This window comes from Toxotes jaculatrix, chromosome 3 (genome assembly GCF_017976425.1).
Source record: "Toxotes jaculatrix isolate fToxJac2 chromosome 3, fToxJac2.pri, whole genome shotgun sequence".
Classification (NCBI taxonomy): Eukaryota; Metazoa; Chordata; class Actinopteri; family Toxotidae; genus Toxotes; species Toxotes jaculatrix.
This window is the reverse complement of record NC_054396.1, coordinates 11716295-11739710: the sequence shown is the minus strand read 5'-3', so window position 1 is coordinate 11739710 and position 23416 is coordinate 11716295. Positions and strand designations below refer to the sequence as shown.

The window sequence follows — 23416 nt, the reverse complement described above, 5'->3', positions numbered from 1 at the left end:
ATGCCAGCCTGTTGTCTACTGTCTGTCTGCCTTTTAGTCCTTTCTGAAAGGATCATCTTTCTTTTCTCCTCATGTTTTGTGTTAGACTTTTACGTCTTGTCTTATATCTCGTCTTAGATATCTTTTGTGGTTGGCCAGTCACTGAGGGTAAGAATGGATCCATAATTACATTTCATTTATTCACTAATTGTATCTAAGTAGTCATTTCTATTTCATATTGTTGGGGGCCTTCAGAATAAAATTATACAGCCAGTTGATAATTGTTTTACACAATCCAACACCTTTCCATTTACTTCCATACTAAAAGCACACCTCGCCACTGGTGAACTGTTTGTTCACCCTTTCACAGTTCAAAGCCGCCTTGAGGCAGTGTATGAATGATTGAATGAATGACTGAATTAATAATTTATATTTGTGTCATACCACTGAAATGGACTATCTCACATGAGATTACACGACACACAATCATATGATGAAATGATTTCTGGCAGTTGACTTTTTTGTTTCAAAGAAAAATAAATCAGTGCCCCACACAATATGTTTTGCATGTTATAAGAGAAAGTTAAAAAAAAAAAAAAAAAGATGAAGATGTGAGATGTTTTACACCAAACAGAACAGAAACTGCCCATGCAAAGCAATTTTCTGTGTCCATGCACTGATCAGATTATTTACAAAAATCTGTTCATTGTTTAAAGAACCAGCATGTAGGATTTAGAGGTATCCAATCTTGTACCTATAGTGGCTCTCAGGACACATAAGCGTTTGTTTTGTCTATTCTGGGCTACTGTAGAAACATGATGGTGCAATATGGCAGGTTACGTGGAAGAGGCCCTGCTCCCTATGTAGATTCAGGTGATTATAAATGAATGACAACATAATTATCAATATTATATTTGATTTCTGCTAATACGTCCCCCTAAATACTACACACTTGTCCTTTAAGGGTCTCCCAGCAAAAGGAAAAAGTAACTATCAATACATTAAACATAATGTCCAGTGTTATGATCAAGCGATAAAATACAACACGTCACTTGGGAACAACTAACTATCCTCTGCCTTTTATTCTCTTTACATTTCATCGAACAATGTTTTTATCTTTTTACTGCATTTTTCTTTATTTTTAACCAGAGACAGATCATCTTATGAGGACACAGGTTCAAGCTCCTTTATGAAGTGTTACTCTATAAATGTATGGAGAGTACAGGAGAGTAGGTATTCTGCCTACATAACTGGTGACATACAGTGCATATCTGCGCATGGAGTAGTGTTTCAGCGATCTTACATTATGTATTCGTGGGCTGAGTGTTTATCCTTCTTCGGATTGTTCGCACCGAAAACCGCGACCACTCTACTTTGATATCCTTTCTGTCATATTCAGTGCTTGAAATGAGTCCTTATGTGGCAATACAAAGTCCTTCTCCCCGTCTCTTCCAAATTCTCTGGAGACCTCAAACCTTACTTTTACTCTTTCAGTTGCCATGGATACCTCCGGCAAGGCAGCTGATTGGAGGCAACAATAAACTCAGCTCTTTCAAGCCTTTGACAAATTTGTCTCCAAACTGACGATCTAAGAGACTCCCTCTACCTTCTCTCACATGCTGACACTCACCCACTAACGTATACACACACATACATGTGGATAAACTTGGACTGATACACACACACACACAGCGGCGGTGACCGTTGGATGACAGCGGAACGGAGATCAATGTAATCTCCCTCAGCACAATCCAAAGCCACTGTCATCATCTATCTATCTATCCCAGTGGAACAGTCGAAATGTGTGAAATCAATTCTGCATTCAATTAAGGAGCAGCCAGCCACAGCAGTCTAGCTCCAGAGGTGACCCCGAGTGCTCCTGCATGGTCCTTAGTGGAGGCCTGCTCTGGTTAATAGCCTGGTTTCCACTAATGCACCAAACTGGGATAGAAGGCTCGCTTGATAACTATGATGAAGCTCTGTACCTATCTGTGCCGACACAGCAGGGAACACAAGTCATGACTGAAAAGCTTGGTCTGGTTGACTGTTTCTGATGAAGAGCCTCAACTCTCAACTCTGTACTACGCATTTTGAGGAATAGTGACTAAAAGGAAGAAAAAGTCCCACATAGAACTTCACTGGAACAATTTAAATGTCCAGCCCCTTACATCAGTGTGTTTTTGGGGAAACCCAGTTTAGTGTTTTTTATCCATAAAACTACTACCCATTGTTTAGTAATAATGCGTTGATCTGTTGCTTCACCTAAAAGTTGAAGTGGTCAAAAATATACACGCAGCTCCAGCAACTGCAATGATTTACACAAAGGGATTTTTTTATTTCATCATGGGATCCTACTTCTCTCACTCAGTACTGGTTGTTCCTGTTTAATGACGATGATATGCTGCTTGCATCACAGGAGTTTATTCATGCTTCTGAGTTTCTTAATTTGGCAGTGTTGGTATTTGGGGGTTTTCCTCTCATTATTACAGTAAGGCTGTTAATGATGCAGTCACTTTACAAGCCCTTTAAACAAAAACGACTCTCTTCTGAAAATGTGATCAAATAATTTTTACCCTAAAATATTTTCAGTGGCCTCAGTGAATGCTTAGGAAAGGTTTCTCCTCAGAAAGTGAAGCATAGCTAACAAAGAAAAGGTCTAGACTGACTCTGTTTAACGCACAGTGGTGAAATACGGGGAAAGTTTGTAAACCGGGTTCTTTTGTTTTTTACTGGCCGAAGTCTGGTATTACTTCTCTTTTTTTAATCCATACATTGCGTGACTTGTGCATTTATGAAGGGAAAGTCCATTTTTCTGTGAATCCACTGCAATCCATTATTGTGTAGCATCCAGACATTATACTGATATCAGTATATATATTTCATGTTTGTTGTAGAAATAACTGCTAAAACCCCAAACTGGAAATTGAGATTCAGTGTACACAAGCAAAACAAATCTGATACACAAACATATAGTGAGATTAGTAATTTGTGCAATATGACTGTATTTACTGCATGGGCATGAGGACTGCAATGAAATATCAGTCCTGCTACAAGATTTAGGCGACCTCACTTTAATGCATCTAATTTTGTACAATACTATATCACTTCACCTACAGACGCCTCCTCTCTTGTTCAGAACAATTCTTCCTGCTGATTTTAGACTTTCCTCAGGCCCCAATTTCACACAGAACTGGGTGAAGGGCTATGTACAATTATAAGAGGAGTATGGGTTAACGCTGAGAGACCTTCATCACTCCTTGTCCAACATATTTGTGGAATCTTTAAAACAGAAATACAGTACAATGAGACAAACTGAAAACATGTTTAAGCCCAACGTGAGTCTGACTTTAAGGTCAGTTTATATATTGTGTTATTGTGTGTTAGTGGTACATTTGCAATAAATCTGATTTCTACTAACTAATGCCCACACAGTGAACCTGGGGTCTGGGGCCATGCTTGTTTTTCTTCACTGCCTGGCCCCTTGTTTGTATTATAAATAAAAAGACCTACAGAATCCTGTATGTGTGTGTGTGTGTGGTTTTTTTTTTCTACAGACAGGTGTGTGTGCACCATTAACAGGAGTGAGCCTATGCTAAACGTTTTGGCGCCACCTACAGGTTTATCAGAGTAATGTTTCTTGAGATTCAGCCTCCAATCTGCTGAATTTTCGCAAATCTGTTCGATAGAAGTAGTCTTTTAAATCATTACATTTAAATAATTTGTTCCAATTTTAAATTAAAGCGCCAGCCGTACTTTCTCTGATCCGAGTGGGAACTTTCATTTAGCTGGGAACTGTTATCGTTTGGCACCTGCCTTTCTGTCCGGACATGTAAGGGGTTGCACAGACACTTCGACTTGGTTTCGGCACGCCATTGTGGCAAACAGTTACTTTCATATTACTGACTCCGCAGTCTGAGCTAGCTGCCTTAGCAGAGTTATCCTGAGTATAAGAACCATAGAAGAAACTGTCCCACAATGGCTACGGACTCCTGGGCTCAGGCGGTGGACGAACAAGAAGCCGCGGCGGAATCGGTAAGCCGTAACTTACGCAACACGAGCTAACGTGTTGTTAGCACGTTTAGAGGATGCTCTGGCCTGTTCTGGTACAATGTTAACGAAAATCAGCCGCTCAGCAATTTTTGACACGTGAAACTGTATTGCATAATACTACCAGTTGGTATATTGGGTCATGCGACAGTAGCGTTTTCATTTACGTAAAAAGCGAAACTACCGGGCGGTGCCGGTTTGGCGTCGGAGCTAAAGTAAGTTAGCTAGAGCCGAGATGCTGCGTGCTCAATGAGTTATTAGCTTTAGCACTTAGCTGGCTAACAAGTAAATGATGCAAGAGGCTCCAAAATAGCCTAGCTGAAGGTGTAATAGTCGTGATTTGGTCCCAGTTTGCACCGTCATGTGTTATGAGAGGCACAGTCTTATTATGGCAAGCATCAAACAGCTCTGTAAACTTTCTGATGTTTCTTATTACAGATCGGTAGTCTCCAGATAAAAGAGAAACCAGAAGAAAATGGTAAGTGCGTATGACTTTATTAGGTGTAAGATTATATAGTCGGGGAACCAGTCATCCCAAAATATATAACTATATATTGTAATGTATATATAACTATCATTTTTAACATTGCAGGCACGGCCTCAAACGCAGACTCCAGCAGTGCAGCTGCAAAGTCAGAAGCTGAAGGAGAGAACAAGGCAGCAGATGACGATGACAGCGGTGGGCAGTTTATAATTTATATCCCCCCCAAAATACTCATCCTCTGGTGAATCCGTCTGACATTCTCGATTATCTTCAGCTGAGGTGTGACAGTTATTGTAACCTTTTTTTCTCCAGAGGACAAAGCGGCACAGTCATTGTTGAACAAGCTGATTCGGAATAATCTTGTCAATAATACTAACCAAGTGGAAGTTCTTCAAAAGGATCCCAACTCTCCGCTCTACTCTGTCAAGTCCTTTGAGGAATTGCGTCTGTAAGTGTTTCTTTGTATCTTTTATTTTTCTATTCTATCTATCAGTTGTCAATATTTGTCAGTTTTAGTATTATGACACATGAATGTAGTTCGAAAGGGTGAATTAGAACCAAAAACTTTTTTTTTTAGTAGATGTTTTAAGGCACTACTCACAAACGAAATGCCAAAGCGTTTTAAAAATGATCTGCAAAACACTTTAACACTTAATTGAAGATGTGACATATTACTGTTTTCTCCTGTGTGCAGAAAACCTCAGCTGCTTCAGGGCGTGTACGGCATGGGTTTCAACCGGCCATCTAAAATCCAGGAGACTGCCTTACCCATGATGCTGGCTGAACCGTGAGTAGCCATTACACTGTATGCATATGTTCTGAAGTCCTCTGGCAAAATATTATGTGTCTTAATAGTCACTAAAATCTCTCACCCTGAACAGCTACTGTGAAACCTTAAAATTAATTTACCCCTCTTTGCACCAGTATGTTATGCAAGGTGCTAAGGCCAAAAACTGCCTGTGCCTCCAATCTAATTCCCTGTTTTTTTTCCAGTCCACAGAATCTAATTGCCCAGTCGCAGTCAGGAACAGGGAAAACAGCTGCCTTTGTCCTGGCCATGCTCAGTCATGTAGACCCCAACAACAAATACCCCCAGGTTAGTATTCACTTACCTCACTGTTCTAGAAATTTCAACTTGAAATCTTAAGAGTCTAATTGATACATGTGAGGTGTCATTTGAAGAACACCTGAGACCTTCCTTCTATGTGTTCTTCTTGTGTCCTCTTTTTTATTAGTCTGTCTCCTACAATCACTATTTAATGCTGGTAAAATGCTGATATCTTGAACTAAATGACCCAAAGCATTTGTCTCCCTCATTTCCTTTCTCTTTATCAGTGCCTGTGTGTGTCGCCCACCTATGAACTAGCACTTCAGACTGGTAAGGTAATCGAACAAATGGGCAAACATTATCCTGAGGTCAGACTAGTCTACGCCATCAGAGGAAATAAATGTAAGGCTTCTCTGCTCGCTATAATGCTATGTGTGCATTGTCACTGTTGTTGCTGATGAAAAACATATGCGCCCGAGAGGTTGTGTGTTGACAAACGCTTGTCTCTTGTTCATGTTCCAGTGCAGCGGGGCATGAAGCTGCAGGAACAGATAGTTATTGGCACACCTGGTACCATGCTGGACTGGTGCAGTAAGTTCAAGTTCATAGACCCCAAGAAGATCAAGGTGTTCGTGCTGGACGAGGCTGACGTCATGATTGCCACACAGGGTCACCAGGATCAGAGTATCCGCATCCAGAGGTCAGTTGAATGAAACTGGAATAAAAATACTAGAGATAAGTTAGGCAGTTATGAATGCTGTGCAGGATCATATGGTGTCCTGAAACCATGATTGTTCTTTATCCATTCACATCAATAATCTGTAATTTATCTTGTAAATTACGTTTTTTTTTTCAAGCGGAGTTTCTGTGATGTACACTTTTACCCTATTTAAATGTGCAACTGCTGACCTCTCACTCCTCTCTTCCCTGCCACACAGGATGCTCCCTAAAAACTGCCAAATGTTGCTGTTCTCGGCCACGTTTGAAGAGTCTGTGTGGAACTTCGCCCAGCGCATCGTGCCTGACCCCAACATCATCAAGCTGAAGAGAGAGGAGGAGACGCTGGATACTATCAAACAGTACTATGTGTTGTGCAACTGCAGGGAGGAGAAGTTCCAGGCGCTCTGCAACATCTATGGAGCCATCACCATCGCCCAGGCCATGATCTTCTGTCATGTGAGTTCTCATGGAAGTTTGACTGCCTTTTTATTTCAGACAGCTGGCTGTGTTTTTTTTCTCTAGTTATTTGTAAGAGCAGAGTGTATTGTTGATTTAAAAAAAAAAAGAAATAAGTAATATTTCCACACATGATCTGTATTAAAAGCAACAATTCTCATTTTGACCCCACACATCTTATGCGACGCTATCAAAGTGTCCAGCAAACCTGCATGTTCACCAACTTTTGTAGCTTTCTCTCCATGTGATCCGAGTGTGAAAAAATAACTTGGCAACACAACACTAGCTTGCTTTTTTTCGACCCGTTGCCTTCATCAGGCTGTTTTCACACCCCAGTTCTTCCTGTAAATTAGCTGCTATTGCCAAGTTATGTTTTCACATTTCGTCCTTTGTTACACAAGCACCTAGTTGGCTGTTGGAAGCAGCTGCAGTACACTCTTTTCTCTGTGATCCAGACAAGGAAGACTGCAGGCTGGCTGGCGGGGGAGCTGTCCAGAGAAGGCCACCAAGTGGCGCTGCTCAGTGGAGAGATGCAGGTGGAGCAGAGGGCAGCTGTCATTGAACGCTTCAGAGATGGCAAGGAGAAGGTCCTGGTTACTACAAATGTTTGTGCTCGAGGTAAGGAGCATGTGCTATTAAGATGGGAAGAATAAACATGATGTGTTCATGACTTTAATTCAGCTGTTGCATGTACATTGACAAAGTAATGCTCCGTATTTGATAATTGCTTTTCACCTAAGACAAATCTGGTCTCAAATTTAAGGCAGGATGGGCATCACCAAGAAAACATGGGATTAGAAATAAGAAGGGGAAATTGGTTGTGTAAGGTGTTTTTATTATATTTAACTTTCTAAAAAAAAAGGCTATTGTGCTACTTGGTACAAAATAAAAATGTGCAACTCTAGCTCCACCTAAGCCCAATCAGTGTCCTCAGCGCAGTGTCCATTTCTCTGCAGTTTGGTCACATAGTTTTCCCGTGGCAAACTTTAGAGGAAACATCTAAGCTTTACCCTTTTCCCCAAGTTTTGGTCTGGATCTTCAGAGATATTTTTAAGATTTCACAGATGGCTACCCTTTGACCAGAATAATGAACCAGCATTTAAATCCAGTATTTCCACATACATGTCATGTTTACGAATACCATTACCACACACACGGCTCACTCGTAGTGTACAGCTAGCAAAGATGAGGAGTGGAGCCTTGTCTATAGTTCTGGAAAACTGAACTGTGTGACTGCAATTATTATAAATAATGCTAATTATTATTTCTGGCCTTTCTTGTCTTCAGGCATTGATGTTGAGCAAGTTTCCGTGGTGATCAACTTTGACTTGCCAGTGGACAAAGATGGTAACCCTGACAACGAGACATACTTGCACAGGATCGGTCGCACCGGTCGATTTGGCAAACGGGGACTGGCCATCAACATGGTGGACAGCAAGATGAGCATGAACATCCTCAACAGGATCCAGGAGCATTTCAGTAAGTCTGACAGCAGCTACTCGCACTTTGCTTTCTTATTCACACAAACAGTAAGTTGATGAACTTACACCATCTCTCTGTGGAGGACTGTTCCTACGCTGCACGGTGGGAGATATTACGTAACTATGTAAATAACATCTACCATGTATTATTCTTTGTCTTAAAAACATATTTTTATTTTGGGAAGATGGTGCTTTTCAGGCTGCTGATCCACCACATGTCAACCCTCCATACTCTGTGCTCTTTTTCTCTACAGATAAAAAAATTGAGAAACTAGACACAGATGATCTAGATGAAATTGAGAAAATCGCCAGCTAAAGAGAAGGGCATGACCGCATGAAGGGCGCAGACCCAACTTCCCTTCCCCTCTTCGCTCTCCAAGGACTGTGCGCTCCTACAAGTGTTTTATGCTTTTATTTTTTTTAGCCGTCAGAGGAAAGAGCAAAACCACAAACACAGCATATGTTTACACGTGGATATGTCTCCTCTCAGACGAGTGTTTTGTAAGTCTCTGGAACATACCCTATTTCACTCTTTGTACATTGTTGAATAAAGTCTATGAGTTTATCGCTGTGTACCGTGATGCTGCAAAAGCAGGCATAGTCGACTCTGTTTTACTGAATACACTTTGATTAAAAAACACTTTTTGGTGTTAGCTGTATTGGCGACATGATACAAGCTATTCTGTTAAAGAGATTCATAAAAAAAAAAAAAAACAATAGAGAAATAAACATTTTTATGTGCCACAAAGTTTTCTTTAATTTTAAAGAACAAAATTATAACTGAATGTAATCGTATCATGTAGACTATTACAGCTTTTATTGTGCTTTGTTATATCTACCAAAATCAGTACAAAGGGTGAAGTTGGGTATGCTGCTCCGGAGTGGTAGTTTTATCATTAAGATTATGTTATTGAGATGGTGATGGTTGGGTTTCAAGGGTCTATGCAAACTTATCAACCTGTGATAGCTATTATCAAATACTATCAACCTGTAATCACATGACACAAATTAATCCTGAATTAACCTCAGCTTTAGCATCAGGGTGTGTAGTCAAATGCCAAAAAAAGGCTGCCTAGAGTGATAATACACTACTAACTTCAAGTCATGGACATTTAGGTGTTTCCGTGTTTAACCAGTAATCAATCATCCGCCAACCACCCGTCTTACATGCATGTTATTTTTGTCATTTTAAAAACTATCGTCAGGCCATTGTCAGGACAGGCTTAGCGCCACTGCTGAGCATTAATCATTAGTCTTCTTTTCTCCTTCATCTGTCTCGTAAAACCTCATTTTAATTCCAATTGTGGCCATTAAGGTCTGAAGTGATCAGTTTCCCTTTGTGTCTCACTGTCCCACACAATCTTTTCAATCAGGGTCTCCAGTTTTACTTTAGCTCAGATACATTCTTCACCCAGACTGTGCTGTTACTAAGGATTGTGAGTTTAAAAAAAATACGCAATGCCTTCCTCAAGTGCATTATATATACATATGATTTTGTTATTGATATTCTAAGACATTGGGCTTAATATTCTGACTAACACTTGAAATTTTGATTATATATTGAATTATGGGCGTCTTTAGGATGTGTGAATTATCTTTTTGAAACCAAATGCTGAATTGACTTGAGGACCAGAGGACCTATGCCAATCAGATTCACTGTGTTGCTCCAACATGGTCGCATGGATAGGAAACATGTACTTGTGTACATATTTAAAATTTTAGATTAAAGAAATAGTGACTGAATTATTGACAGTTTGTCACTTCTAAGAAGTGCAAAAACATTCCTCATGAGGTTCAATTTTGACAGACGCAGCACTTCGATTACGGTGAGCCTAAATCAGTTAACCTTGCATCAGTGGATGACTGGACAAAATTAAGGAAACGGTGTGATGCCTGGTGTATTTGATAATGCGCCGGAACATTAAGGGCAGTGATTGGTCAGTCTGAACCTTCTTCAAACCTCATCTGGCTTCCACTGGCACCAAGAAGACTGCTGGTGGAGTCCAGTTTTAATGGACTGTTTACGTACAACTTGCTGAAAATCACTCAACTCAGTGAGCAGATGCAGCCAAATTAGAAGCAAGTGAGCATGCTGAAAATCCACGAGAATGGTCTGTGAAGACTTTTGGGTAAAGAAGCAGTGTATGCAGTTTTATTTGGACATTTGGATGTATACATTATCAATGAGAGTGTGTGCACTTTGTTGATCCATAATGTAATACCACTGTACGAGAGCCATGGACACACAAAGCAGTTTTGGCTATAGAACTTAACACTCCTCTCCACATGTTGTATACCTTGTTTGATAATTGTGAGAACCTACAAAACCCAGTTCATACATGTATACATAGGAATAATACTGCCTAATCAGGCTTAAAGCAAGTTGTCTGTTGTAACCTAAAGGTCATGTGTAGACAATGATAGGTTCAAGGTGTGTGGCATTCTGTAGCTGAGCTGCGTTCATGGACACAATTATGTATTCTTAATATGTTGAATTAAAGAGCATAGATGTCGATCTGTATGTAGTCTAATACTTATTTGTGTAAGTGTGGAAGTAGATTAGGTATAAACACCTGCAAGGGGCCACTGACTCAAAGTCAAGTTGCCACATTTTGTTATCAGTAAAGAAAACAGCATACATATAAATACAAAACCTTTATTACAATCAATGCATACAGTAGTATGGAAATACGTTAACATGAATAAGTTGTTCAAGTAGAATTAATCCTCTGAGTTTCCAGTGGAGGGAAGTTGTTCCTCTGACATCTGTTGTGAAAGCTGCAGGTCTAAGAAGGTAAAGAAAAAGAAAATAAATCTGAAACATGTCCTGACTTAACACATTCACATTTTATAAGTTTTACAGAACCACTGTATGTAATAGTCTGAGCTGAACACTCACTAGCATTATGTGTTATTACACGATTTAGATTTAGTCTGACTCCTTCCTACTGGAGTTTTTAAAGCCATCCACACCTGCGTCTCTGTAGTCCACCCTTGTGAGAAAGAGGCCGTGAGCTGGAGCAGCCAGGCCCTGTGGGTAGGCCTGAGAGTCCTGAGCATCCAATATGTCCTTCAGCTGGGGCACTGAGAGCCGCCTTTGGCCGACCGCCACCAGGGCCCCCGTCATCCTCCTCACCTGGTGGAGCAAAGGCCCGAAGCATTAATTACAAAAGCTACACTCATAGTTACTGACTATAGCACAGTGTCAGTGGGAAAAAGGTTGGACATTTTTAACATTTAAGGCTGAATAATCATTATTTATGATCCACATTTTTCAGTTATCACCAGCAGATGGCAATACATACTTCTAATGAACTGCAACACAATCACACATAGGTACATTAACAGAAATATAGCTGAGATCTTAAAGAAATTGAGGACATTTAAAGGGAACACACCTGCCTGTAGAGAAAAGATCTGCTCCTAAAAGTTATTTCCCAGATCGGGATGTTCCTGAAAAAGAAACAAAACTTGTGTTAGTGTACACTAGATACATACATACCAATTTTGTGCAGACAATTTGTGTTGTCTGGATATTGGACAAAAAGCGCACAAAGGCTTTAAGGCATATCTACAACACTTCTCATGAAATGCTACATTAATGACATCAGTTGCTGAAGGCATGAAGTCTACATGGCATCAGTGACAGAATGTGCCATACTAAAGAAAGGTTAAATACTGCCATTGGGTGTAAGTGCCACTTCAACAGCATAACAGTATCTTGATTGGTTGTCAAATGTAATATATATGTAATTATTTCTGTAAGAGAAAAAAACTGAAATGATTTAAAAAAAAAAAAATCAAAATGTTTCCTTAAAAATTGATTTCCCTGGATGCAACAAAAATCTGAGAGTGAATTATTCATTTAAACTGAAAGTGGCTCTTCTCTCATGTCTGTTATGTGTTAAGATTTGTCTCGTTTATCTCTCTTTTGTTACACTTTTCAATGTTTCCACCCACTGCATGGACAGAGTTGGAGGCAGATGTGACATTCATTCTTGACTCTTCATGCCAGACATCAGATAGAGTCTGGGACGCTCCTCTTGCACAGATTTGTTTAAATGTCACAAGCTGAATACGACACTGCAGCTTAGGCCCAACAGGATTATGTGTAATGCCATAGAAAATACAAATCTGTATTTTTTTTTTTTTTTTTTTTAAATTTGACATTTAATTTTTCTTTTTAATGATGTTAGTTGTTTTAGTGTTGAAGTCACAGCAACCCTCACCCCCCGACCCCCCCTCCCCATAAAAAAAATCTGACTGACTTGATATTTTGGGGAGAAAAGAGTGAACTGAGCAAACAGGCACAGGAAGAATTGGGTCAAATGCAAATTTGACTCAGCGCTTGCTGTCTGATTACATTTGACATGTAAGGAATTCAGAGACAGATTTATACAGCAGGGCTGTTAGCTCATGGACTGCAGTGAGGGACAATATTCGACTGTGGTGGAGCATAGACTGTGTATTAAAAGGGCTGGAGCAAGGCTGTGTCTCAAGTTCCTCGGTTACACATAACTGATTTTGTGTATTTTATGTCTCTATTTTTGCTTTTCGTGTCCAAACATATAATTAAGGATTAACAGAATAATCAATTACTTTATTGACAGAAATTAATTTTTCAGCAATTCTGATAATTGACTGTTTAAGTCGTTAAACAACACTAACGGGTACGGCCATGCTAGTAGCTCTGTGAGGCTGTATGTCGATACAGCAGCGGTGCTTTGAGCTCAATGCTACCAAGCTAGCAAATAAATAGAAAAAATAATAATAATTTTAAGAAAACTAATAAAACAGTTCATTATAAGGAAAACAAAACCCATGCTAGCATCTTTATGATAATGTACTACAGTTGTGCTTTGAGCTATGATAACGGAAAGGTTAACAATGCTAATTTATGCTTGCTCCCGCTAACCCGCTCACAATGACAATGCTAAGCAGGTATAATGCTTATCATGTTCACTGTCTTAGTGTGTTAGCATGCTAATATTAGCTAAATCTATAAAGTACAGGTGAGGCTTATGGGTATGTTGTAAGTTCTGCAGGTATTTGGTACAAAGTTTCATGGCTGTCGAGACATTTCATTGAAAATCACAAATTTCCAAGTCTGACAGTGACGCTAGAGGAAAAGTCAGGGGACTACTAAAGTCAGCAGGATTAATCTTCCGGGAAACATAAAATAATTGCAAGTTGTAACCTTAGTATTCGAAGGAGAAGGGTGTTAATGCTGATTAAATGTACAATAAATCACAACCAAAAGTGAACACAGTCTCACAGTGAATGTACTGTATGGCCACTACAAAGCTCTGAAATGGAGTGCTGTTCACTTATGTATGACAATGAGATCAGCCAATTCTGGAGGGAAAAAAATATCTCTTTTTTTCCATGTTGAATGGAGACCTAAGAACTCAGTCATGCCACACAGCTCTCTGTTTTAGGATCAAAAATTTAGTTCAACCTTTGGCTTTTCAATAATTCACAGTTTCTTATCGTTTTATGACTGTTGCTTAGAATAGTGACCCTCATGAAAAAGTAAACATGCAGCCCAACTTCCTGGCTTTCTCTAGGACCAAAACCTGACTGAGAATTAAGTTAGCCCACAGCCGGCCATTCATGAGAATTCTGTAGAGAATAAAAAAAAAAAAACACACACACAAAAAGGTTTTTGTTTGGTGAAAATGCAACCATGGACACATACACTACCAAATACAATATAAAATACATTACACATTTGTAAGCCTGATGCTCACAGCTTGTTAATGCACCACGTGTGTTGGGGTTAAGGGACTATATGACATTTAGTCTGAGAGCTGCTGTCCATGTCCATCTTGTGCACTATAATTTCAGGCAAATAATTACAGCCCATGACAGTGGTATTTGGCATGAAGAGTAAGCTGTGTGGATGTATAATCTAACAAAGCCCACAGGGCCCTGTATCTCTCACGCCCTAATCTTGTCATGTCTATAGTATATAAACCTGCTGTCACTCACACACACACACACAGCACATTAGTTAAGACAAACAAAAGAGTTTCTACATGTATGATCTAACATGCGTCACAGCTGGACAGGTTTATCTGTCAGATAGCATGAATAAGTTGTCCAATAGTAGTAATAGTAAGTATTTCCTGTGATGCCTGTTTTGTTGCTTTAATGACAAAAACGCATATTTTGCAGTGATGTGTATAATTTTAGTAAGAGACGGACAAGCTGTTCTGAACTGGATATGATTCAGTTACCACAGAAAAAGTTTGTCAACACTTAATTTGGAAAAGATTCAGATTTGAGTCTGTTAGACCTGCAATTCACCTAAATATCACATTAAACACTCCACTGAGTCTGACTGAAGCTTGAAAGGGAGAGATTTTCTAAGCCGTACACGCAGAACTGGCTGAGTGGAGTGAGTGTAAATGATTCAAAACTTGGGCCACCTTCTTGAGCAGCAGTTGACGCAAGATTGAGAAACAAGATTTTTGGAAGTGGAAAAGCACATGTATAATTCCTGTATTTTCCAGGCTTTTTTCTCTGATTTGGAATAATCAGCCCTCCCGTCACTGTGTTACCCCTAACTCCACTGTTGGCCCTTCATTGACATCCTTTCTAGCCAAAAGCTCCAAACCCACTGTACTCTACCTCCCCAGCACCAAATAGCAGAAACATGTTCACAATAACATCTTTATAAGGTGAAAATCTGTCAGTGTGTTTGCACTACCACCAAGTGGCAAAAAACATTAAAGCAGCTTCATGACACCTTATTTCTATACGTTTTTAAAATCTGGAGTATGTGCAGTCTGCTGGTAGGCAGTGTGGTCAGTCTTCCGTGAATATATAGCTTACCTATGGAAGTGTGCATGTGCGAAAGAGCTTCCTGGTTGTAAGTCAGCCACATCCAGGGTCTTGATGGGGTTTTTAAAAGGCATGTCGGAGCTGATTGCCCTGAAGCTGCTGAAGTTGTGAGTCCCAACCAGCAGGGCGGCGGCCTCACGCATGGCTCCTACATCCAGTTCTCTGATGAGCAACATAAAGAAGAGAGTTCTTCTTTAAAAGAATTCATTAAAAACAACACATTTTCTTTTTCTTAGAACAGACAGTAGAGGTCAAGATACTTTTTAAATCGGCCTTAAGTTTAAGTTGGCTATAAAATGACATGCATGAATAGCGAGGTCGAGCAGCTGGGATCTAATGTAACTACAACTAGTTTCAGGCTCCATGTCCCTGCTTTCAAAAATAATTTATAGGCGAACTTATATAATATGAAATTTCTGAGGCACAATGACACGTGAGAGCGCAGAGCATGTCGACGACCGGCTCATCTGAGGGAGAGAGAGAGAGTGTGCTTAGATTCTCTACAGTCTCATGCTTCTGTCACTGCTGAAATATGATCTGACAGAGAGAGAGGGAGCGATACAGCGAACAGGGAAAAAGAGGAGTGTGCTGAGTGACTCACTAATTAAAACCTTAATGCACTCATTTAAAATCTTGAAAAGAGAGTTTCCCATGAATGAAGATGTGGTTGAGTGCTGCAAAAAAAATCAGCTCATCAGCTCTTGTATAACTTTTCTTTTAAAAGAAATGTTTGATCCTTCCCAAATCAATGAATCAGGTTCGTCAATAGGTTTTTATAACCTTGTATTAGTGTTTTCAAGGTTAAGTCAGTTAACTAAACAGCTGTCATAACATAAATCAGCAAAAAGTTTAATGATATGTTTTTTTGATCATTAAAGACATTTAGCAAATAAAAACACTGACAATATTTGGGAACTTTCAAAAGCATTTGCCTCCTTTCTCTTTGTTATATCACTATACAATGAATGCCTTGAGATTTTCAAGACTTTGTCACACAAAACAGGCAATTCAAAATCATCATCTTGAGCCCTGGCAAACTGCAAACAGCAACACATTTTTTTAAATGAAGGAAGCTGATCATCATTTTTTAATGAGAGTGGATTGGTAAGGAAGTGCTTGGGATGGATGGCACAAAGTGCATGACTGTCACACCAGAGTTCAGGATTTGCATCCAGAGTCTGGTCTGTGGTCAGGTTAAGGCAACACAAGCACTTTTTCAATAATTTCAAAAACTCTGCTGTAATATGAAACTGGATCTCAAATCATTCTTGAAAAACGTAAAGTCACCTATGATCTTGCCTGTTTCAGAGTCAGATTATTGCACTTGTTCTTTCAAGACCAAATTCAGCATTAAAATAAACAGTGGAGATTAATATTTTTTGCAGTGGGAAAGATGGAGGGGGTGTGCTGATGCGGGAGAGGCAGATCAAAGAGAGAACGGATAGAGGCTGCTGAGACAGAGATACTCAGGGGTGGAAGGACGAGATGGATGCTGAAAATGAGAGAGGGATAACGAAGCAGAGACGCCAGAGAGAAAAACGAGGGAGGGAAGGAGAAGGGTGGAAAAGAGAGAGTGAAAAAAACCACACACACAGTCAGGGTAATGTGCGTGGGTGTTGTTCTGCATGTGTATAAGCCCGCAGCTTATCTTGCCCTACTTTCCCCCCAAAAAAGTGAAGAGAAGAGCACACAAACGCTGATACGTACTCTCTATGAAATGTGTTTCTTTATGCTCCCTCCCATCCAGCCACCATGAAGCCCTGTCTCTTCCTCTTTTTATACTCTGTCCATCCTCATCCCTGTCTCCCTTCTCTCCCTCCTTCTCCTTTGTTTGTTTTTGGGATGTCGACTCAGATAAAACCCTTTGTTTGACTGGCCCTAATTTGCTGTTCCGGCGTGGCACGTGTGGATTATTCATGTGTTTAAAGCGCCATTGTTTCTGCAAGGCTTGGCATGAGCTTATTGAGGGTATGTCTGTTTGTGTGTGAGTGTGTGCGAGGACCTACTTGTTAGACTGAGCTTGAGCCTGAGCTTGATTTTTATCTTTAAAGGGAAATCATCATGAAGGCTGTGCAGACAGATGAGAGAATGAAGAGAGGGGCAGACAACTCACGTGTTGCGGAGGTTCCAGCACAGATCGTGGTCTGTGAGGGGAAGCAGAGAGTGGCTGGGTATTCCCAGGGCTATCCGGTAGACGTAGGTCCGAGACTTGGCATGAAAACGGGCATGGAAGTTATCAGGCACACGGTGGGCATGGGTGATCCTGGAAAAGTGAAAAGATCACTTGGAGTGAAAGCTAACATCCATTCAGGCCAGAAAAGCTTTAAACTGTGTCTGAAACTCTAATGAGCAGTGATTTCTAATTTATAGTGTTCATTAATACAACATGCAGCTAATGCTCTGCACAAAAGTGTCCTGCTTTGTTATTGTGGTATAAAAAAAAAGATACTTCAAAGCACAGAAATTAATCTTTAACATTTGAAGTCTGGTGGATATTTAGACAAAAACTAAACAACAAACCGGGTTTCAGACAGACTGAAGTAGTCTCCAGACACAGATGGAGTTAATACTCATATTTTGTACTGCCAGCAAGAAAAACTGTGCATAAGTCATTGTCCAAAATGCCAGCGTTGCAGCTTTTTGCACAAAGGCACACCCGTTGTCAAAGTGCTAAAAGGGCTGCCAAGAGCCCTGAAGAGCCAAGTGCTTATGCTCACACAGTTAGCATCACAACAGACTGAGAGGCCAAGGCTCTTTGATGTGGTTCCAGCAGGGCTGGATGCTGGACACTTCCTGTGTATCTGTGCATACATAGACGCACATGCAGGCAGGGACAAATCATGAAATAAACTAATACACTCAGGTAAATTTTCCCTTTCATGATAAAATCAGTCAGTGCAGAGTGATTCATGGGTGAATTCTTGAAGTTGATTAAAGAACGTCACTGGCATTTCTGATCCAAGATCTGCATGTGTAATTGAATCACTCTTTATATGATCTATTCAGTGCAAAGTGTTGCTGCTGAAACAATTCGACCTAAGTGTGCTGGGCAATAAAACAACAAAAATTCACAAAGGCTTTCGACAAGAGGGTCTGAATATATTTTGGCTGTGTTAACACTTTTTGTGGTTCCAAGCTCTTCTGATAATTGAGTGTAAGAAACTGAGTGAGAGTCCCACTTGTCCTCATAGCTGGTGCTGTAGCAATCAATGTGACGTTTTTAAACTTTTTGAAAATGTTTGGCTGGCAGATTTAAATGAAATATGCTATTTCTAGTAAGTCAACTGGCACATGGCAAGTCATTCCTTCTTTCTACACAACAATTTGCTGTGTTTTCAATAAAAATAAAATTAAGAATTAGGTAATTAAAATGACCTGCTCTCTTAAAGCAGACTTGTTAAATAGCATATTCAGACTCTCACCAACAAGCCAAAAGCATCACAAATGGAAACTACAGTGCATGAAAATATTGCGATGTAAAATGTATTTTACACAGTGAATCTCAATTTTCTAGTAACAATGAATAAAACACATCCCAGTCTTTGTAAATCTAGTATGTCCAAATTTAAAACTTAAACCTAAAAAAATAAAATGGTTTCCAGGTAAGGACAAAGGGAATCAGGGTTGTTGTTGTTGTTGTGGAATTTCCTTTGTAAATGATACAACATAACACAAAACTATTAAAAACTATCATTCTTCACATTTTCACAGCTCACAGAAAAAGAAAATTCCACACTGTCTGTTCAGTGGGTCAAATATGTGATGTACAGTAACAAGTGGGAAACCCACAAACCCTTAATGCTTCCATCTGTAAACTGAAAGAACAGAGCTGAAGCCAGTCTGATTATCACTGCCTGAAGCACACTTATCACACTTGCACCTTATAGTGTTCATCCACACATGCCTGTGCCTGCACACAGAGGATGCAGTCATGCATGTGTATGTTTTTTTATGTGAGAGAAAGTGGGAGATGACGAGTGGTAGGGGCGTGTAAGCGTACTGCAGTATTTGGAACTATGTGAACAATGGTGATCAAATATACACATCACATGTACAGTATGTGCACATGCATGCGCAGTCTATCTATGTGTGTGTGCCTGTGCATAGTGAGAGAAACTAGGTTATGTTTCCAGGGGAGGAGATTGGGTGTGACACGTGGCAGAGGAAGCCCTTGCGTCTGCTTTCAGCGCCTGCTCCAATGTGAAGTGACAGCCTTCGCCTGGCCCCCAAACCACACACACACACATAAAATTTTCATAAGCAGTGTACAAAGCATGGTCTCACACATTTGGGAACTAGGGCTTTGTTTGGCATGGCACCATTTTGCTACTCAGCAGTTTTCCCTTATGGGAAAAGGGCCGTTCATTTTAGGCTAATTGAGGTCCATTTTCACAGAAAGACAAGTGAAGGCAAAGCCGAAGCTAGATTTTATTTTTATTCACAGTGTGCAGTCTGTGTTTAAATCTTGCTTTGGCTCTCTACCCCAGGAGGCAAATCTATGAGCCAGGAGCCATATTCTGATTGGTGCTTTAACAAAAACTCATTTTGCTTATATGCGAATAAGATGTGAAAATGTATTTTTTGTCAGATCTGACAATGTTTTCTTTTTTCATGACAGATCAAGACTGAAAACTTCTAACCAGTTTGAACACAGGCAGTGAGTCTTCATAAGTCACAAGGGTTTATGTGTCTCAGCAGGTTTCACATACTAATCACGATGGTAGTTTCCATTTAGCTGGATGTGTGTAGATGTGTGTGTGTATTAACGGATGCTACAGACCAAAAACCAGAGCAGGGATAATCCTTTCTAACCTTCTCTGCGCAGGTTTAGGGATTAGTGGGATGCTGGGAGCTTCCCTTACCTCCCTCCTCTCTTCTCCAAATGGCTCTTTTCTGCTTCACCCTCTCACTTCTCTGTCTGCTTTCATTCACTGTGTCTGTTCTCTAAATTTGTTGTGCTGACTCTCTTTATCCCTCACTATCCATGCCATCTCTCTCCTTTGTTCTCTCTCACAGAGAAAAGCTGCTGAGTAAATATCACAAAGTATCACAGCAGCCTAAACCAAAGTAGTCATAAGAAGTGACTTGTGGCTTTGAATAATGTAAAGATGTGAGCATTTTAAAAAGATGAGGTGGAAAAAAACCAAACAAATTAAACACTATCAACCAGGATTTGAAATATTCACATGCAACCCTATTTTAAAGTGCACTTTCAAAGCTCAACAAGTGGCCTTGTGATGTTTCACCAACGCTACATGCTTCTAAATGTTGGAGCAGACATTAAGCTGAGTCATAGCCACACAGATCTGCTGTTGTTTGTGCTTTATTACTGGAGGCATGTCCTCAGGCGATGCATGCATCATTGTTGTATAAATGTGAGAATGAATGCATGGATGTATGTTTTCCTTTCTGTGTCCCTTAAGGTTTTAAAACATAGTGTAAAACAATGTTTCTCCTACAGAACATGTCACAAGTTACAGTGAGTAAATGAATTAAATACACAAACACTGCTTTAAAGTGTATGGAGCATGTATATGTATTAATGTTCACATGAATGAATTCTCCATCACTTTTTCACTCAATCTTTGTCCACAGGGCAAACTTACTTTAAGACAATAAAAGGGCAAACTTGACATAATCAAAAGTATTTTTCACCTTGATTGTGCTAGTGGGATGCAGTGGTTGCCATGGATATTCCACACAACAGTCTGTGTCTGACATTATGTATTTAAATGGGGAAAAAAAATAGGAAAACAGCCTACCCAAGACTAAAGAGAAGCTATAAGTGATATTTTCTAAGAGCATGTCTAAATGTTAACAAAGCACAAGGAGCAGGTGTCTCTATTCTTTCAGGTTTTGTTTAGTGTAAAGTTACTTGCCAAGTGCTGAGCATCATAAATCTACCTGTATGCACGATATGAAGTTGATGTTTTACCCATAGCAGTGTATTAAGTCCTGTGTGGGAAAAAAACAAGCTAACCAGTATCTGTGTTAAGAAAGTCCATTTCTGGCCACGTCTAAGTTTTCAGACCAGGTACTTGTACAGATCATTGTCGATTCTGATGGACCAAGATGGACCAATTCAGAGCAGCCACTTGTTGGTCTGTTTCCTGAGATTGGGTAAGTTTCGCATGTGTGTGTGTGTGTGTGTATACACAATATACAGATATTGTATGACACTGAAATTTTATGAGAGCAACAGTGTGTGCTACTAAAACCTCTGGCTAATTTGATATCTCATTACCTGACCTGATTATTCAGTGTGGCAGAGTGATGGTGTCCAAATGTCCATTTTGAATGACCCTGTCTTACATTTAAGAGATGCTCTATTCACCTCAAATGTTGAACTTTAGTGACTGTTCCATTCTCACCTGAAAAAAACAAACACCTGACTCACCTGATTTGTTCTGTCCTCAGGTGGAAATTCAGAGCCTGAACAAGAATGTCCTCAGTAAACGGTGGCTTGTTGTTTTTGCGCTGGAGGTCAAAGTGGGCGGAGTTACAGAGAGCATGGACACCTGTGTCTGTCCTACTAGAGACTGACAGAGATACTGGGTTGAGGGGCCTCAGCCTCCTTATAGCATCCTGCTCAAAAACAAAGAGAACATCAGAGAAGCACAAAGCTTAAGTTATATTGTAAGAAAAAAAATTTTTTAAAGCAGTGAAGTCACCGCAGAGTCAGACATAGATAAATTACATCATAACAGAGAAAGGAAGGGGATCTATGTGTAATTCACATAGCAACTGACATGGTAGCTATTGCACAACCTGGCCAGCTCCATGCATTTATGGATATAAGTGTGCAAATACAACTGCTATGTCTTATTATCCATATTACAACATGGGATTCAGGTATTCATCAGGGACCAGACAAATAAAACAAAGAAGGAAGGATATGCACTGGAGGATATGTCAGTATAATAATTTAAGCAAACCTCACCTCCAAGTGGTCCTGGATCCCTTTCCTGTGCAGTTGATGTGGAGGCACTTTCACTGCACCACTGCGAGTAATTAATGGTTAATGATTTTAATAATAATTCACCTTAAAATGTGATAACCCACCCTGCTGTGTGACCTACCTGTACTTTGCTCCAATGTATTGAAAGAAGATGAGGTAACGTGCCTGCATGGTCTCTCCAAATGTCTTTGACACTTCTTGATCATGTTGCTCGTGTTGTTCACAACAGCGAAACGTTACATTTGAAAAGAAATATATATATATATCCCTTTTTTATGGGTCCAGCTTTCCTGTAACAAACACCGGCGGGTCTGACTGTTCAGTCTTCCTATGTAAAGGTCAACTTTTACGGACCTCCGCTGAAGAGCTCGTGTGCTTGTGACCGAGCTGATGAGCCAGACCTGCGCAGAGACGACACAGCAGCCAGAGCGTCAACGCGACCCGCACTTCCGGGTAGGCTCATAGTGAGATTTGTAGTCCGGAAGTACGATTAAAAAAAAAAACCCACTTGCAGTCTCTCCATCATCGTAGTAAGAGAGCAGCATAGTGTATCACTCATGTTAGTGTTTTATTCTTAATATTTTACCGATAAAACAGCCCGCATACAAACGTTCTGTTTCATATTAACACGTTATGATATTTAGCCTGTCGCACCAGTTAAACGTCAGATGCACATCCCGCGTCTGGCCATCTTCGGCAGTGTTTGAACACAAGCTGTCCGTACAGCGTGGTGTCTGCATTTATACCGTATGGCATGTATGTGCATCTATATATTACAAATTAAGGGCAAATATAAACGTTGATATGTAGTCTAGCTTTAGGTGTAATGACTTCTTCTATCAATGCTTCTATCAGTGCTGTCGGTCCATTTTTGTTTGCGTTGTAATCTACGGAGGGGTGTGTGTGTGTGTGTGTGTGTGTGTGTGTCGTCGTCCACGACTGACCAGTCGCAAAACCATCTGCCATGGAAACCATTGAAGCCAGAGACCTTAATATCCAGTGGAGATGGGTCAGCTGAGAGTGGGATAAAGACAGTCAACTGAATCAAGAGACCGGTTCAAGATCAGCGTGAAAAAAAAGAAACAACTACAGACTCTTGACATTAATATTATACTGTTAAAAAAATCTCAGCCTGATAATTACACTGAAGTGCTTTTTGGTTTCCCTTCAATATTTTGGGCTAAAATATGCAGCGTGAAATCTGAATCTGATTTCTTTGATTAAATTATAACATTTAGAGATTCATCTTTGAATTCAATATTTTTTCGAACTTCTTTCCTCCTTTCCTAAAACTGACAAATGTTTCAGAGGGTTATTATTTACAGTATAATATAGACAAAGTTATTCAGAGAGTAACCCGCATTTCGATGTGATAAAATTTATTTACTGACCTTTTG

At 40.0% G+C, this 23416-nt stretch overlaps 2 protein-coding genes across 2 annotated transcripts; one reads left to right on the top strand and one right to left on the bottom strand.

Annotated features, from left to right (window-relative positions):
* The first annotated feature begins 3814 nt into the window (after positions 1 to 3814).
* Positions 3815 to 10730, top strand: ddx19 (DEAD/H (Asp-Glu-Ala-Asp/His) box polypeptide 19 (DBP5 homolog, yeast)). The gene is made up of 12 exons (XM_041033079.1): positions 3815 to 4011; positions 4465 to 4504; positions 4619 to 4705; positions 4823 to 4958; positions 5205 to 5297; positions 5504 to 5606; positions 5846 to 5960; positions 6081 to 6258; positions 6497 to 6734; positions 7190 to 7352; positions 8022 to 8213; positions 8470 to 10730. The coding sequence occupies exons 1-12, from the start codon at positions 3955 to 3957 to the stop codon at positions 8529 to 8531; spliced, it is 1464 nt and encodes a 487-aa protein (XP_040889013.1). The 5' UTR covers positions 3815 to 3954; the 3' UTR covers positions 8532 to 10730.
* A 127-nt stretch (positions 10731 to 10857) lies between these two features.
* pusl1 (pseudouridine synthase like 1) lies at positions 10858 to 22402 on the bottom strand. The gene is made up of 8 exons (XM_041033080.1): positions 22141 to 22402; positions 22002 to 22062; positions 21459 to 21646; positions 17175 to 17324; positions 15053 to 15223; positions 11614 to 11668; positions 11189 to 11351; positions 10858 to 11001 (listed from the first exon to the last, which is right to left on the bottom strand). The coding sequence occupies exons 1-8, from the start codon at positions 22188 to 22190 to the stop codon at positions 10937 to 10939; spliced, it is 903 nt and encodes a 300-aa protein (XP_040889014.1). The 5' UTR covers positions 22191 to 22402; the 3' UTR covers positions 10858 to 10936.
* Between the last annotated feature and the right edge of the window lie 1014 nt (positions 22403 to 23416).

Coding starts and splice junctions, on each gene's coding strand:
- ddx19 (XM_041033079.1), top strand. CDS start 3,955: ATGGCTACGGACTCCTGGGCTCAGGCGGTGGACGAACAAGAAGCCGCG. Junction 5,961..6,080: donor CGCCATCAGAGGAAATAAAT/GTAAGGCTTCTC, acceptor TTCATGTTCCAG/TGCAGCGGGGCATGAAGCTG. Junction 6,259..6,496: donor CAGAGTATCCGCATCCAGAG/GTCAGTTGAATG, acceptor CCTGCCACACAG/GATGCTCCCTAAAAACTGCC.
- pusl1 (XM_041033080.1), bottom strand. CDS start 22,190: ATGCAGGCACGTTACCTCATCTTCTTTCAATACATTGGAGCAAAGTAC. Junction 17,325..21,458: donor CTGAGGACAGAACAAATCAG/GTGAGTCAGGTG, acceptor TCACTTTTCCAG/GATCACCCATGCCCACCGTG. Junction 11,352..11,613: donor GATCTTTTCTCTACAGGCAG/GTGTGTTCCCTT, acceptor TTGCTCCACCAG/GTGAGGAGGATGACGGGGGC.